Genomic DNA, 16,188 nt, shown 5'->3' with positions numbered 1-16,188 from the left:
TCAACCAGTACTGTTACTGTATGCACATATATGTATTAACATATATATATATATATATATATATATATGATCTCATGAATATTAGGCTAAAGGAAAAACTACATCACTTTTCACACACAACACTGAAACAAACTTCCAGCCTTGATGGACAAAGAGCTGTTCATCTTCATGCATTAATTAAACAACCGGCATCTGTTTTCCCAGTACAGGTAGGTGTTGTAAATATTACCAGTTTATTTCTGTGTACTGTATTGATGCATTATGAGCCTGAGACAGTACAAAGTGTGTGTGTGTGTGAGTACTTGTATGGAGCTGGACACGTTCATAGTTCACTACAAACACTGTAAACCTCCAGGTGTGGATGCTCTCAATATGAGCAGTAATCATTCGAGGCCACATCACCATTACCTTTACTGGCACTGGCTATTTATCTACTAACCATTCCCTGGTGACTTTTGATCCCTCTCATGTCCACTGCTAGAGGAATACTAATAAAGCCATGTTAAGCTTGTGTATTGGACCTTACAGCAGCACTGAATGCCAAAATGTGAACGGTAGCAAAGCCGCGCCTGAAGTTCAAAACAAGAAAGTAACACAGTGTTTCTGATACTCTAAAGATCACGTACGTTCATTCAGATTTCTGTAAATTGAGGATTATTTGTGGTACATTGGAATGATTTGAACGACATGTTCCCTTTGACTATAACATACAAAAATAGATTATGTCCTACACGTCACCACCCACATTCTTTCTCTTTTCTCCCCCTTACTTTCCTTTTTCTTCTCTTTCTTTGCACCTTGTCCTATTTTTCAAGATAGTGCATATTAACAATTCTAACCACCGCCCTCAAATCCACTGGAGTTAAATATTTATATGTTAATTTCATTTCTTTAAGTTGACCAGCATTTGCCAATGACATAAGTGCATTGATAAATCTGTGGCAAAAATTGATCATTTTTTGCCTGAAATAGTTGTTTGTTACGTGTTCATCAGCCTTTGAATAACTAATAACTAATAATCCTTGTAAAAGTAAAGAAGAATATCCTGTCAGCCTGTCTCCGTCTGTCTGTCATCTGAAGCTTACAGGAAACACAGGGAGGTGTTCACAGGACCTTGGTGGTTTTTGGGGGTGTTGCAAGTCCATTAGGACTGCACTGCATCTCTGCTGGCTCAAAGCTGTGGTGAAACCCACCTGCACTTACCAGCGGCCTGCAGCCCGTGGTGGGATGATCTCTATGGGCACAGACTGTCAGAAACAATAATCACAACATTAAGAATCATACAATGTGATACATACATTATGAAAGGGATGGTTATGGTAGTCAATTTGAATACAGTGTGGTGGGTTTTTTTTTTTCCTCGCACTCTCTAATCATTACATTTTTATGAGCACTTCTCTTTCCATGGTGATACATCTGCAGTATATCTCAAGTAAACAGTTCATTTTCTATTCAGTCCTGACAAAGCCCTGTTTCTGTTAAAAACACCTTACAGCAGAAGATTCTTCGAGCTAGAAACCAAGAGTTAAAGACCCTGAACCTCTTTTGTCACTCAGCTTCTTAGTGTGAGTGATGAGATCAGATGGAACAGATGTGGCTATTTCTCATGAGAGATTCTGTGTTTGAGTTTTTGTCCTTGCCTTTCTCACAGATTTAAAGTAGATGAGGCTTGGAAAGGGGTGACGCCATGTTTTACAGTCAGAGTTTGGCAGCCTTTGAAGCGACGTCTGCTTACAGTCATGGGGTTGTTCGTTTGTTCTTGAATATTGAAACCTGTGGTAACTCATTTTTCAGCCAATTGAGGGAAGACATATCTTTTATGTTGCTATGGCTTGTTAGCTGACAGCTGCCTATTTTTTTTTTACCTCCAGCAGATATGGAGCAACTTTAGCTTTTATCTGGAATTTGTTCATGACGACCTGTTGATTTTAAATCCAATATTCACTCTTTTTGGTAACTGCTAACTCCTGAGGGAAATATCTGGTTGTTTAACTGCTAAACGCTCCACTATGTTCATCAGTTAGCCGCAAACTTTGTCTGTCCGATTTTAGCGGACAGCTGGTTTTTTTTAGAGCGTGTGACCTAAAATAGCAATAATGAGAGTGGTGAGAGTGAACTAAAACAGTAAAGTATTTCAAATGAAGTTTTCAGGAAACTATTGCTGAGAGATATGATTGCTAATCCACATTTAAATTCACATTCCCAGGTCAAATGCTCGTAAAGTGTTAAACTTCATTAATTAGTACTTTCTCAGTTATTTGTGACATGTCCCGTCAAAATAATGAGACCGCATTCATTATTAATGATAATTAATCTTCAAATTTATTATTCATCATTGATGAGGTCCAGAGGGAGGCACCAAGGTCAGAGCCTGATGACCCAAAACTTCATTATGTGTCTCAAGGTACATACGAAGACAGCTTCCCACTTTGACAGTGTTCCTCTCCCTGGTGTGGTCTTATGGCGGGTCAGTCCCATCACGGACAGTGATGACAATGATGACGAAGGTGATGATGAGGGAGGTGACGTACAGACGTGTGTATGTTTATGTGTGTCTTTTCTGTGAGTGTGCATGAGTTTAAGAGCACACATGGTACAGCGGAGGGTGTGTATGACATGCATAAGACCCTCTGGGTCTTCCTTACACACCCCCACCCTTCCCATTCTGTGTAAATGAAAATGCAAAGCTATATTTGGAGCGAGATGATGTCACAAGTGGTTTGAGCCAAGAGCCTATAACTGTTGGAGTCGGTTTGTGTGACAGCGAGACAAACCCTGGACTGCTCCATTGACAGACTGGGATCTGCTGGCTGCTGGCTAACACAACACAAAGTAAGTACTCTTTCACTTAAGGGCTTACGTGTCTTTCTCACAGGACCTGTATCTGAGTCTTATATATACTATATAAATGGGGTGCTACAACAAAATGGACAGTGTTTCTAGTTTGGATAATAATAGTTGTCTTGTAGGTTTGAATGGAATATTTTCCTAGAGGTTTACCAAACCAAATATGTCTTCATCAAATGTCTGCATCACAGGGAAATGTTCACAACATGATGCAGGAGTAATTTGGGATTTTCTAATTAATCCATTAAAAAGTGGTTGTTATTCAGAAGTATGATGTGCAGAAACGTCAATAAATGCTGACAATTAGCATAATGGAGTGGAAAAAATATATGCATGGCTGCAAAATGCCAACTAACAGAAAATCATCTGGTAATTTTACAAACAAATGACCAAATATTCTCTGATTCCAGCTTCTCACTTGTGAGTATTTGCTGTTTCTCTTTGTCTTATATGATAATGAAGTAAAAATCTGTTGGATGGATAAAACAAGCATTTTGAAGATATCCCCTTGGCTTCTGAGGAATTATGATTTTCATTTCATTTTATGACATTTTATAGACTTAAAGATTAAGTGATAAATTGCAAACATAAACAGCCAATTAATTGTTAATGAAAATAATTATCAGTTACAACCCTAGCTGTAACTTTTCAGCCATGCAACAGGAAATTACAAAACAAACTGGTTAATGTTTGGTAGATGCTTGTGTATTACTGCCACTGAATCACTGAGCATGGCTTCAAATTAGACTGTAGGTGAAATATAGGTTGTATAGATTTAACAATACTTTTCTTTTTTTCTCACAATGGTGACTTGAAATACAGAATTTCCTCAAATAAGAACAAATATCTACTAATATTTACTAATGTCTTACTCTCTCATTATGTTTTAACCTTTGTATTTTATGCTTGGTTTTATGTGTTAATTCTAACATTAGGTATTGATTATGTACTGATGATGAGTTTCTGTGCTGCTGTTGTTTTGGTCAGATCTTTCTAGCGGAATAAAGGTTCATAACTGAAAAATACTGCATTCACTAACTTGCCTTATAGCTCTCCGTAACAATAATTCAAACTTTGTTGCATCAACTGTGTTGATCCAGGTAATCGCCCTACACTATGTATCACCTGAAGGTGCCTGTGCTTCTTCTCATGCTGCTTGTGTTGCTGCGCTGTGTCACCGCTGCCCCAAGCAACAGGTAAATTAATATATTACAAGAAGCAATGATCTCTTTGGTGTGACTGGCGATATATACAGTACATATATGTATTCAATTTTGCAAGTTTGATAAATAGTTGAACTATTGATTGTGTCAGATCAGATACCAGTAGAATTTGTAGTTGCTCAAATGGTATGGTAAACAACCAGAAAACCAATACAGCAGTTTAACCTGAGTTCAGCAGAAAAGCAGCTGAATATTATGGATATTGTGCGAGTAATAAGGGCTGTTCTGTATGAGGAGCAGTAGGTCACTGATGTATAACTCTGGAGGTGGAGGCCGATTGTGCTTGTCTGTATGAAAGTGCTTCATTGTGCATCTCGTGGGGAGCTAAGTGGCCACTTCTCCTTCTTGCTCTTGGTACTAGAGGATGTTCTGAAGAGGGTATCATCAGCTATCAGTGTGAAATGGTTGGGGCCTTTTCTCTCTGTGATTCAGGTACTTCAGTCCCAGCTCATCCAGCGAGCAGGAAAGTGCTCTCCTAGACAGCGAGGGCTGGTTAGCACCCGGGCTAGTCTCTAACCCATTCCTCAACCTCATGGGTACACGGCTGCAACGGGGGCTCACACCCATGAACAGGTAGCAGAACTTACATGACATGCAAAAAATGCTATCATGGCTATGAATAGAGTGTCTAACATTGCTCACTTTGTGTGCTTTTCTCTTGTCTTCCCAGCCACAACATACAGAAGAGAAAGTGCAACACAGCCACCTGTGTCACCCAAAGGCTAGCAGACTTCTTGGTCCGCTCCAGTAACACTATTGGTACTGTCTACGCACCGACCAACGTGGGATCTGCCACCTACGGCAAGAGGGACCTACTGCAGCCTCCCAGCTATCTGCCTCTCTAGTACCGACTGTGGCAACTCCACCAGCACTCCCAGTGCTCTGATGATATAACCAGTCATCTTATGTAACAATGATTGTGAGAATGACGTTAATAATGACGACAATGATGGGGATGATTAAGAAAAGAGTCTTCTTGTTCATTTTAAGAAACAGTGCCTTTAATTTAAACCATCAAACTCAGTGTATGTTTTTCTGGATCTGTGTGTGCTGTGGCTCTGTTAATAATGTTCCACAATGTCATGATGTGAATATAGAAATACATAAAAGTAATTAATCAAACAATAAATAAATAAAAGAAAAACAGATGTACAGCCATATGAAATAAATGTTATCATCTGTTGCTTTGATAATAAAATTGTAAAGAAAAAATATCCATGTTTTAAGCCACGTTATTGCATATCATGACAGCTGCATGCGGGAGCTGTGAGCTATTAACATCTGTTTGATGAGTTACATCACATGTAATACTTAAAGAGTTGTCCATCAAAACAATCACAAGTATTTTACTTTCAGTATCAGCTCCAAACTTGCTTATCCCTGTCCCACACATAGTTGAAAATAAAATGATGATTCTCTTCAATCACTCTTTGTTTCACACAGCTTTACACAGCTTCATAATTTGTCTCTAAACATCCACTGAATCAGATTTAGAAGCTACGGTCAGTAACCAGATACTATAATGTCAATTGCAGGGAGTTGTCACGGCACAGTAAAACTAAATGTTTAGTGCTAGAAACCATCACTGAATGCTTGAGTCATTGCCTGGGAACGTACGACATTAATATTATTTCAAAGGGATAATTTAGGGAAATATGCCTATGAGCTTTCTTACTGAGAGTGAGGTAAAAAGATTAATACCACTATCATGTCTGTCTAGTAAATATCTGGATCCAGCAGTTGGTTAGCTTAGGTTAGCGTAACAGCGGGAAAAAGCTAGCCAGGAAGTTACAGGCGCCAGTCTGACACACATTCAGCTCCTTTTTGTACAGCTTAAACAAAAGATAAAGGCTATAATGTGTTAACTGGTGAGTTTAAAGGGGTTGATTATTTAAAGCAGCTATTTGTACATTTTGATATTACTACGTAGCCAGTATTAGCATTAACAGCTGTTTATTTACCAGTCTTGCCAAGAGCTTCAGCCAGTGTTGCGTGTACAATACAAGAGGTTATAATATGCCCTCTGAGAAGCACTATACTTCATGGTAGACTGGATGCTACACCATGTATTATAATAATGTATAAATATATAATTATACATCCATGATGCTACACTCACTTGCTCATCAAATAGTGTTCCTGTTCTCAAATTTTCCCCACCTGTATTGGCACACAGCAAAGTACCTCCTATTTCTGTTTCGAATATTTTACTTTCCTCAGTAATAACTTTTACAGGATTCCCTTTAGACTGAAAGTGTGTGATTTATAGTCCCTAAAACTGCAAATCTTTTAGGATTTCTTTATAAATGGTGGAATAATTAGTACTCAAAAATACCCTTATTCATATCATTTACTATATAATCTCCTTCACCAGGACTGGGTAGGTAAGGTTTTGGCAGATTTAACCATCTAACCGCAATATTGCTAAACCCTGATTGGTGCACAGAAATATATGGCTATCACCCTTTTCCCAACTCCTGTTCTTCCCACTTCAGCAGAAAAGCAAGGACAGAAACAGAAATACAAAAATCTCTTTGTGAAGTACTCACCCTTTAAAGAATTGTCTTTATTTCTTATCTCATGTGTACCTCTACTTCATTAAAACCATTAGCATTTACAGTCCAATACATATAGTCAGGTTAACTGTAATCCCAAATGTGATCACTAATGGAGGCTATCAACTTCCAGAGTTCCAAGGTTCCTCTTTCAGCTCCTGTATACGTGTAATGTGCTGCAAGTAGCTAATCAATGCATTATGCAAACAATTTAATGGGCAATTTGTGACACTGGCTTGGATTTCAGTAGTAAGTAAAAAATTGCTTGATTAATTTCAGAAGCAGCATGGTTTCAATAATATGGTCAAGAGGTCCATAAACTCTTGAAATGCATTCACAAAAACATAAACAAAATGAAAAATTATGTTGCATACATTGAATGCAGTCAATTTTTAAATAAACAAACACCATTTGCATCACCACCAACACCAAATTCCATTTCATGGCAGATTTGTGATCTCAGTGTATTCCACATAGTCATGTGTTGTCTTCCAGCAGGGGTTATTCAGGGTAACGTAATGAAAATCAAGAGGGGAAGTATGACGCACAGCATTAACCCACGTTTGATTACCAGTGACCCGATCGTCTCAGACACTGACATCAATACTCCCATGCATGGTTAACACTGGCATAAAAGGTTTTTCAAAAATAGAACAAGTGCAGGCTTTTGCTGATGAATCCAAAAACAATGCAGCCATTATCCGCCAAACACCCTGACAGAGAATGGGGATCGTGTCAAGATCTGTTGATTATTTAATTTAAAATCACAAATGGCACTGTACTTCAGGTGTTATCTGGTGGTGAGTTGTTTATCACTGCAGTAATGACGGTTGATGAATGTTTTGATGGAATTTTTAGGTCTGATTCATGACCCGGTGGCTGCGTAAATCTCTGACATTAAAGGTACCATTGTGATCCAAAAATAAACAAGAAGGTCATCCTGCCACCAAAATTCAAAACAAAGGACCTGTAACCTGCTGTCACTGCTAAAAGGATTTACAGGTCTTTTAACACAGGGACTAACATTATAGACAACAATTAAGGATAAAAATGTTTTGTGATGTTGACAGCAGCATGTAAATATCTTTTTACAGTATCTTACTCAAACATACTGTATATACTGTACATACACTCTGCCCATCCATACATGCACATAAACAGCCTCTGTTTACACATTATCCATTCAGATTAGAAAACTGCATGTATTCAGCACATTTGGCCAATAAGGTTGATTCTGTTTGCATTGGTTGTAACATCATTTTCAATTATTATTGACTAACACAGAAGGTTATGACATTTTAAATCTTGCTTTGATATGACATTAAAAAAAGACTGGGCTTCTAAATGCTCATAAGTTTATGTAAGTAGTGTGAGTACAGAGGGAAAAGACTAACTTTAACTAGCACTGCTGATATGTGAAAAAAACAATGTTGTCTTTTACATTATTAAAAATTAGGAGACGCACCAGCCTTGCACAGGTGGTACAGAAATCGAATGGTTGGGAAGTCCAGCTTGTTCTGCAGCAGTGACAAATTAAAATAAATGTAGGGAAAATTTTGACAATTGTCCACTAAAAACTACATTACATTTTGAATGAGAGTTCATTCTTGACCTTGGAAACAATAGTTTGACTCTTACATAATATGTTGTAGCCTACATATTTATCTTTACTTAATTGTATCTACTGTTTTCTTGTTTTGTACCTATTCTAAATGAATTAAGGACTACAGTCACAGTTGTTTGATGTACTGCAAACTATGGTAATAAAATAATAATTAAAATACAACCACCACATGTCTAATAGAGACATCTAATAGTTTACCTTTAGTCTTACCTAACACATTGACACACAATCAAAAGAGCATCAACATGAGGAGCAGGTAATGAAGGTACAGGGCTGTGCATTTACATCTTTAGCCTACATGACAAACAACCCATTATAATAAGACAGAATAGGCTATTTATGGTATACCTTGCGGTTTGTTGGTGTGTACCTACTGTACTGACAACATCACTGAGGGGAAAACCTTCGTATTAAATGTTTCCACTTCCCGCCTGAATAATAGCTATTACCCTGTACGTGCCTTTTAGTCCAGAGTGAACTGACATATTAATTACACACCTCCACTTGTTATATTATCGTCACTATGGGATAGTCTTGTAAGTACTGACACTAAGTGTCAAAACAAACGCGCGTTGCGATTAATTAAACACTTGAAGCGCGGGACCCTCGGTGCATGCGCTTAAAAAAAATTTCCTGCTGCTTGCCGTAGTTATTTGTAAACACGGAAGTTACTTTATCACACTCGTCGGGCTCATGTGCTTTAGAAACATTTGGCCGGTTAGCCATCACAAGAGTTTGCCATAAGTATTTTGACCCGTACCAGTAACTAGCTGGGTCTTAAATGTTTATCAGCGACAGAGTGACAAAGTGTTTTTGCCGTCGGAAAATGTACGGCACCTAGTGTTAGCAAAATAGCGTAACCAGTTAGCTTAGCATCGTATAAAGAGAATGGCACATAAAGTGGAGAAAACGTTTAAGTTTGTGATCGTTGGAGGTGGTATCGCGGGTGTGACATGTGTTGAACAGGTGAAAATTAGCTGATAAAGAACATGTTAGCTCTGCATAAAAATAAATGTATTTATTAACCTAGATACACAGGCTCTACTACTGTGATGCATGTAATGTAGCTACTTAACATAAATCTTAATCTTTATTGACAGCTGTCATCCCAGATTCCTTCAGCTGAGGTGGCTCTGATCACAGCAGGTCCCCATATCAAAGCAGTGACCAACTATAAACAGGTTAGGGTGATGATGAAGGTGATATTGTGGCTTTGTTTTCCACTGAGTCTCACGCTCTGTATGCACTCATGTATTTGAAGTGAGCCACCAAATAATTAAAAATTGCCACACAGAGGAGCAAGAACTTCAAATCATTCATCATTTTCCTTTGTCATTTTTGAGAAGGTGTCAAAGGTGCTGGAAGAGTTTGATGTAGAGGAGCGACCATCCAGTGTTTTGGAGGAGAAATTTCCCAACCTGATGGTCATCCACTCTGCTGTTAAATCACTTCACACACAATCACATGTAAGTAGCTGTTTTGCTGAGAGTAAAAAAAATTGATAGACTGTAATGATGTGTATAAAGAAGGAGAATTTTATGTTAATGCTGCGTTTATAGAGAATGGCATACTATTTCTGGTTTGGTAATCTGGATATAATAAGTAATTTGGACTGCCTGTTAAAATACATACAGTGGGGTCCATAAGTCAGAGACCAGTTTCTCAGACTTTTGGACCCCACTGTATGTAACAGCTGTAAGTAACTGAAGCAAAAGCCATATATGCTTTAATTCTCAATTAGCTGTTCGTGTGTCACTGTGACTGTGTACAGTGATTCCTTGAATTACATCTCAACACAGGCTTTTTGGTGACTACCATCTGTCTACTATTGCCACCTTGTGGACATGTGGTTACAGCATGCAGTTTAAATACAATGTAATAGGTATGTAATTAAAGCTTGGTGTTAAAATGAATCACTATTTCCCATGATTTCTACTTTCTCTTCTCAGTCTGTGGAAACTGCAGATGGCCGGGTTTTTGGTTATGAGAAGCTGTGTATCTGCAGCGGGGGCAGACCAAAGCTCCTAACCCAGGAAAACCCTTATGTGCTGGGGATACGGGACACAGACAGCGCCCAGGTACGACCCCATCCCTCTGGATGTTTGTGTTGTCATTGATATGGCAGTCCGAAATTCCTGAAGACACTGAACTATTAAGAATTTCTTACAGTAGCAAGAAACCATATACCCAAAGAAAAAGCACATCCTCCAATTATATTTTGTTTTTGAAATGTGTCATATATCAATTTGTTTCTTTCTTCAGGGAAACAGTCTCTCAAACTACAACAGATGGAGAAACTGCTACCTTGGGTTCTTTCACCCTTTTGTATTTAAATTTTAGCCAGATATGCACAGAATAAATGACTGGTGTACCAGACCCTTGCTTTGTGTACAAAGAGTGTATCCAGCTACTGCAGTTACAACAGTATGTTGGTAATGTTGTACTGGGCTGCATTATATTTAGAGGTGTTTCTAAAATTCATATATGTAAATTGGAAGAACAAAGATTTCAAAACACATCTCTATAAAGTGTGGTTCATTACAACACCACCTTTAACTATGCCGAGACTACTAATTGAATTTACACATTCACGACAATGTCACCAAAAGCTGATCATTATAAATTTGATAAAGGTAGAATTTATTGCACAGCTCTTGTATGAAGTAGATTGTAAAGGTGTAACTAATATAGTGACTAGTGAGTTTAAATGTTCAAAAAGGCCTCACTTAGTGAAAAATCCTGGATCCTGGACATAAGATCTATTGTTTTTCCTTTCCTTTCCTTTCCTGTTGCCTAACTTGCAGCCCATATGCTAGTTTTTAAGATACTGCGTACTAATTTACAAACAAAACAGCCAAAAAAGTTGGACTGAAAAAATAACTTTCAGGTCAGAGGTTTTAAAAAGATCTACTGTATATTGATGCTCATCAGATTTCTTGTGTTTGTTTTTCAGGAGCTTCAGAAACGGTTATCCAAAGCAAAGAGAATTGTTGTTGTTGGAAATGGTGGAATTGCCTTGGAATTAGTGTGAGTAAACTATAGCCAAAGAAAGTTTCACTTAAGAAGGGTCACTGTTTGGACCAGGACAGTGTGGATTTTGCTCTTATTTCTTTGACACATATTCTTTTAAATCAAAATTAAAATGTTTTTTTGACTGAAGAGCATTAAGCCTATACTGTATGAAACCCCTTCATATCATATTACAAGCATGTTCAATGAGATTATTATTATATGAGATTATTTACACTATCCAGTCATTCATTCACTGCTAATAAATGTGCACTGTGCAGGTATGAGGTGGAAGGCTGTGAGGTGATCTGGGCTGTGAAGGACAAGGCCATAGGAAATACGTTTTTTGATGCAGGAGCGGCCCAGTTCCTCATCCCGTCACTGGAGGCTGACAAACCAGAGAGAGCTGCTCCCTGTAAGAGGCCTCGCTACACCACAGAGGAACCAGCAGCTGGAGCGTCACAGACCTTCACTGCAGGTCTTCATCTTGGAGTTTATCTCATCTTCTCTTATCCTGCAGTGGAATCTGCCCCTGGATCATCATGCTCTCATTTTATTTTAATGCAGACATAACTGAGCTGTGCAATGTGTCTGTCCACTCCCAGATAGAAATTCTCGAGGGCGCAATTCTGGTCCTACAGAGCCCGGTAGTGCCCTCGGTCCAGATTGGCATGAAGGAATAGCTCTCCGAGGAGCGGAACAGGTGAGATAGTGCGTGCACCGTTGTTACCTTAAGCATGGAGGTCAGCTTGAGAAGTCTTGTTTGTGTTAGAAATACCTGCTGCCAGTAAATCTGTATCTGTTTTGACCTTCCCTTCCTGCTCTCCTGAGTCTCTTCTCTCATCTGGCGTGTGCTCAGTTGTACCGCAGAGTTTCAGTGGAATACCAGTGTGAGGTGGAAAAGATCTTCACCTCGGAGGAGCTGCTCGATTCCCAACAGCAAACACTCAGACCTGAGAATGGTGAGAGCTAGATTTACTGCTCGGACTTGTCGTCTAATCTTTCATTTTCTCCCTTCGTTTTTTTTTTTTTTTTTTCTCCACCTTTTCATTCCCTAAACTTTTCTTCCCTCTCAGTAGGATCCTGGCCAGTTTACATCCAGCTGACCAATGGCAAGACATTTGGCTGTGAATTTGTTGTCAGCGCCACCGGTGTCGTGCCAAACACTGAGCCATTTCTCCATGGCAACAATGTAAGAAAACCCATCCACATGCAAAATAACCGATTAATGTCAGTCTGCCGGGGGGTGATCAAACATTGGGAGCATAGTTATTTTGAATTAGATGCATTCCTGCTAAACATACAGTGACATGTCTGACCAGCAGATATCTAGATGTACCAGTGCCATGTAAAGATCATCCCTGTCCACCTCTGCTAGTGATGGTTGAACTCAAAGAGTAAACTGTTGGTAAATAGTAAAACAGACCCAGTCATGTAAAATTCTCAGCAATTGGGTTTTAGAGCCTCTAGATGTCACTGAAGGACAGATGAGCTTTCATCACTGTGGCCTTCAGCCTCTGCTAAGATTTTCCACCATAAAACCACATTATCAAAATTAGCAGAACAGAAAATATGAATCATTTATTGGCCTTTAATAATGATCATTACTTTTGTTTGTATGTGGGAAGTTTGCACTAGCAGATGATGGCGGCCTGCGGGTAGATGACCACATGATGACATCAGAGTTAGACGTCTATGCTGCAGGAGATGTGTGCACTGCATGCTGGGAACACAGCCCGCTGTGGCAGCAGGTAATCTGCAGAGAACGCCATTTTCTCCTCTGGCTTTGCATCTTTAGAAACCATATTACAAAGGAGAACATAGAGGGACAACTGCCTTCAGACAAGATTATATCAACTTCCACATCTGATCAGTTTCAATCATTTCACCAAAGCAATGATTATGTGCTTCATCAGTTCTCACATACTGCTCACAATTCACTTTGAATTCAATTTTGTTTAATTCATTTCTTACATAAGTATAACAGCTCTACAAATGTAACTTACTAAAAGCAAGTAATAATAATAACCATCCTCAATAATTAAATACATGAGCTGTTAACCATTTACTAAAGCTGAAGGACAAACTTGTGATCCTTGACACCAGTTAATGAGTCTGTCCTTGAATTGACACACAGCAGGATAAGATATTGGTATAGAAACACACTTCTGAACATATGTTATACGAAATTATAACTTATTTTGTCCTGTCAACAACTGGGCCAGACGTGTTCTGTGTGCAATCAGAAGAGACTAAAAAGTACATTTCATGTACTGCGTGTCCTTCTGTCAATGGCAGACTGGTCAGGGAGTTAGAAGGGTACATTTAGAAGCTGAAAGGCGTAAAAAAGTGTTATTTTTCTGTCATGAATTTAAATCTTACACTGTATGTACGTGCGTGTGTGTGTACATGCGCAGATGCGCTTGTGGACCCAGGCCCGTCAGATGGGCTGGTACGCAGGCCGCTGCATGGCAGCACACGTCCTGTCGGAACCAATAGAACTGGACTTCTGCTTCGAGCTCTTCTCACATATCACCAAATTCTTCAACTACAAGGTGCGTGACGTTTTACTGCAGATGAGTGATGTTTAATAACTAGTGTGTTAATCATCTACCATGCAAATTATAACTGTTTTCCATTACTTCCAAGAATCCTCAAGGTCATTTCACAGTGCCACATAGTGTTCTCTGTCTCTCTGTGCTTACTCACACTGCATTTAAACAACTTCCTGTCTTCTGGTCATTCCACAGGTGGTCCTGCTGGGAAAGTTTAATGGGCAGGGGCTGGGGCCCGACCACGAGCTGCTGGTGCGCTGCACCAAAGGCCGGGAGTATGTCAAGGTGATACTTGACAGAATACAGAATACTTTACAGAATAAGGATTAGAGCAGAATGAAAGATTTCAACAGTGTCAGTGTATTTCTACTGGTGGCTCATAACCCAAAACTGATTCACTCAGATGTACAAAACATTAGTTATTCTGCACACAAACTTAGTGACTGTGATTTATTTGTAGACAGTATCAAAACCTCAAGTGCTTTGGACGCTGTAAGCCATTCTCGTAGTGCCAGTGGCATCTGGAAAATATGCCATGTGATGCATTTTTTAAATGTTTGTCAGTGTGTGAAGGGGACTGTTCTTCTATGTGTGTATGATCTAATGCCAGATTCGAGTCCAGAGCAAAGGAACTTCAGACTTTTGATCAGTTGGTAATTTGCTAAAATTGTGGAGATAAAAGAGAAGATGTCTTTGCTTGCACATCACCAGCAGGGGCAATCCTTCCTTCTAATTTAGCTTAGCTTGGTTTTCTCACATATTACTCCTCGATTTTTGTTCCAGGTCGTTCTCAGCGGAGGTAGGATGGTGGGAGTGGTGCTGATCGGCGAAACAGACCTGGAGGAGACCTTTGAGAACCTGATCCTCAACCAGATGGATCTGACACCGTACGGAGAGGAGCTGCTCAACCCCAACATTGATATAGAGGACTACTTTGACTGAGCACTGGACCTATGATTGAGACTTTGGAGAACGTCCAGCAGTACAACCTCAAAAAGTCATGCAAGGTTGACAGCATTGATGAGGAAATCATGCCTGAAGGTGATGTCTAAAGGCATGGGGAGGAGTCCTGCATTCTATCATGTTCAAGCTAATGGATGTGGTAGATATTTTTTTGGCAATGACAAGGACATAGAAAGGTTATCTTTGTCCATACACACCTTTAAATTTAAGACTATGTATTTGTTTTAAATTAAATTATTTTCAAAACCAAGTATGCTAAAGTAGTACTTGAGTGTTATGTTTGGAAAAGGCTTTTTTCATTTACTTGTAGCATGAATGCAAATTTATCACTTGACATTGTAAGAGTTCTGGGTGAATATGAAAAACAATAACCGCCAACATGACCCACTGTTTTGATAGGCAAACATTTTTTTTTTACACAGAACATTATGGGATATTTTCAGTGATACTTGCTAGTAAAAAAAAAAAAAGGAAAAGCCTTGTTGCTATGTTGTCTTTGTGACTCAAATTTCAACCTAAACAGCTCCTCCTGTGCCTCAGAAGGCATTACAACAATAGATTCTCAGGCTGGTATAATGCTGTCTGTTGTTCCTAGGATACGTTGCTCTTGGGGACGTTGCTATTTGAAAATCCACTTTTGTGAGGACAAGAAACTTTAGAAGTGAAGTGGAAAGAGTTATGTACACAAGGGGAATTTATAAAAGAAGCAAACCTCCCATTTCTATTTATTGATTTTTATTTGATAGATTTGTGTTTTTTGGGTCAGTGGTTCACCTACAAGAACCTGCCCACTTTGATTTAGCTGCTGACATTGTCTTGTAAACGTTGATATGACAGCCTTGTGTTTTTACTCACTGAGCATTATGTAAAATGTGTGTAAGGCAACAATAACTGTGTGACAAGCCTCCAAGCCGTGAGGGGTGAATAGGGACATGTTCCAATTCTTTTGCCTAATTTACAATTGGGGAAACAAGTCATGATTCTCCAGAAGAGACTTATGAGAAATAACAGTAATAAATGTGAATTAAAAAGCACTCATGTTCCTTAAGAGCTGCTGATAAAGTCTCCCTCTGTGAGAGAGATGACCGTCTCCATTCAGCTAAACTGGAGCTGCACCAGTGGCCACCAGGAAATGGCTTGCTGGCTGGCTGAATGCACTGGGGGGTTGCACTGTTTACAGGGTGAGTCAACACTGAACTGACCGGCACATGTATGAAGATAAATTTCAAATCCCTGTTAGATACGGAGGCTTTCAGAATAGAGGGCAGGACAATCAGTGCAATGAGATCCCATGCACTGTTTTTTATGTAGTATGTTACAAAGCAAAAAGTCACATCTGGTATGAATTGTAGAAAGCACTTTGCACAAAATGTCTTACAGTCAAGATGGAAATACACCATGGGTGTCACCAT

General features: G+C 39.1%; 2 protein-coding genes across 3 annotated transcripts; both read left to right on the top strand.

Moving 5' to 3' along the window:
* Positions 1-2,757: 2,757 nt before the first annotated feature.
* On the top strand, positions 2,758-5,325 carry LOC130163726 (calcitonin gene-related peptide 2). Its single transcript, XM_056368081.1, has 4 exons — positions 2,758-2,832; positions 3,948-4,043; positions 4,503-4,643; positions 4,741-5,325. Exons 2-4 carry the CDS (start codon positions 3,964-3,966, stop codon positions 4,913-4,915), a joined length of 396 nt encoding a protein of 131 aa, XP_056224056.1. The 5' UTR covers positions 2,758-2,832; positions 3,948-3,963; the 3' UTR covers positions 4,916-5,325.
* Positions 5,326-8,910: 3,585 nt separating this feature from the next.
* On the top strand, positions 8,911-15,810 carry pyroxd1 (pyridine nucleotide-disulphide oxidoreductase domain 1). Of its 2 annotated transcripts, none has more exons than XM_056367012.1 (13): positions 8,911-9,215; positions 9,350-9,430; positions 9,596-9,715; positions 10,199-10,327; positions 11,203-11,276; positions 11,540-11,736; positions 11,864-11,961; positions 12,118-12,220; positions 12,338-12,450; positions 12,887-13,009; positions 13,676-13,813; positions 14,009-14,098; positions 14,597-15,810. In XM_056367012.1, the coding sequence occupies exons 1-13, from the start codon at positions 9,138-9,140 to the stop codon at positions 14,753-14,755; spliced, it is 1,503 nt and encodes a 500-aa protein (XP_056222987.1). In that variant the 5' UTR covers positions 8,911-9,137; the 3' UTR covers positions 14,756-15,810. The 2 variants fall into 2 exon arrangements, with proteins under 2 accessions (XP_056222987.1, XP_056222985.1); XM_056367010.1 differs by having other exon boundaries at positions 12,335-12,450.
* The last annotated feature ends 378 nt before the right edge of the window (positions 15,811-16,188 follow it).

Source organism: Seriola aureovittata, chromosome 22, assembly GCF_021018895.1.
Source record: "Seriola aureovittata isolate HTS-2021-v1 ecotype China chromosome 22, ASM2101889v1, whole genome shotgun sequence".
Classification (NCBI taxonomy): Eukaryota; Metazoa; Chordata; class Actinopteri; order Carangiformes; family Carangidae; genus Seriola; species Seriola aureovittata.
The sequence above is the reverse complement of the archived record's forward strand: the minus strand, read 5'-3'. Positions and strand labels throughout refer to the sequence as shown.

Excerpts from the sequence above, each read along its gene's own strand:
- LOC130163726 (XM_056368081.1), top strand. The coding sequence starts at position 3,964 with ATGTATCACCTGAAGGTGCCTGTGCTTCTTCTCATGCTGCTTGTGTTG. Across the intron at positions 4,044-4,502 it reads ACCGCTGCCCCAAGCAACAG|GTACTTCAGTCCCAGCTCAT; the intron begins GTAAATTAATAT and ends TCTGTGATTCAG. Across the intron at positions 4,644-4,740 it reads GGGCTCACACCCATGAACAG|CCACAACATACAGAAGAGAA; the intron begins GTAGCAGAACTT and ends TTGTCTTCCCAG.
- pyroxd1 (XM_056367010.1), top strand. The coding sequence starts at position 9,138 with ATGGCACATAAAGTGGAGAAAACGTTTAAGTTTGTGATCGTTGGAGGT. Across the intron at positions 11,737-11,863 it reads GTCACAGACCTTCACTGCAG|ATAGAAATTCTCGAGGGCGC; the intron begins GTCTTCATCTTG and ends GTCCACTCCCAG. Across the intron at positions 12,221-12,334 it reads AACACTCAGACCTGAGAATG|TAGGATCCTGGCCAGTTTAC; the intron begins GTGAGAGCTAGA and ends CTTCCCTCTCAG.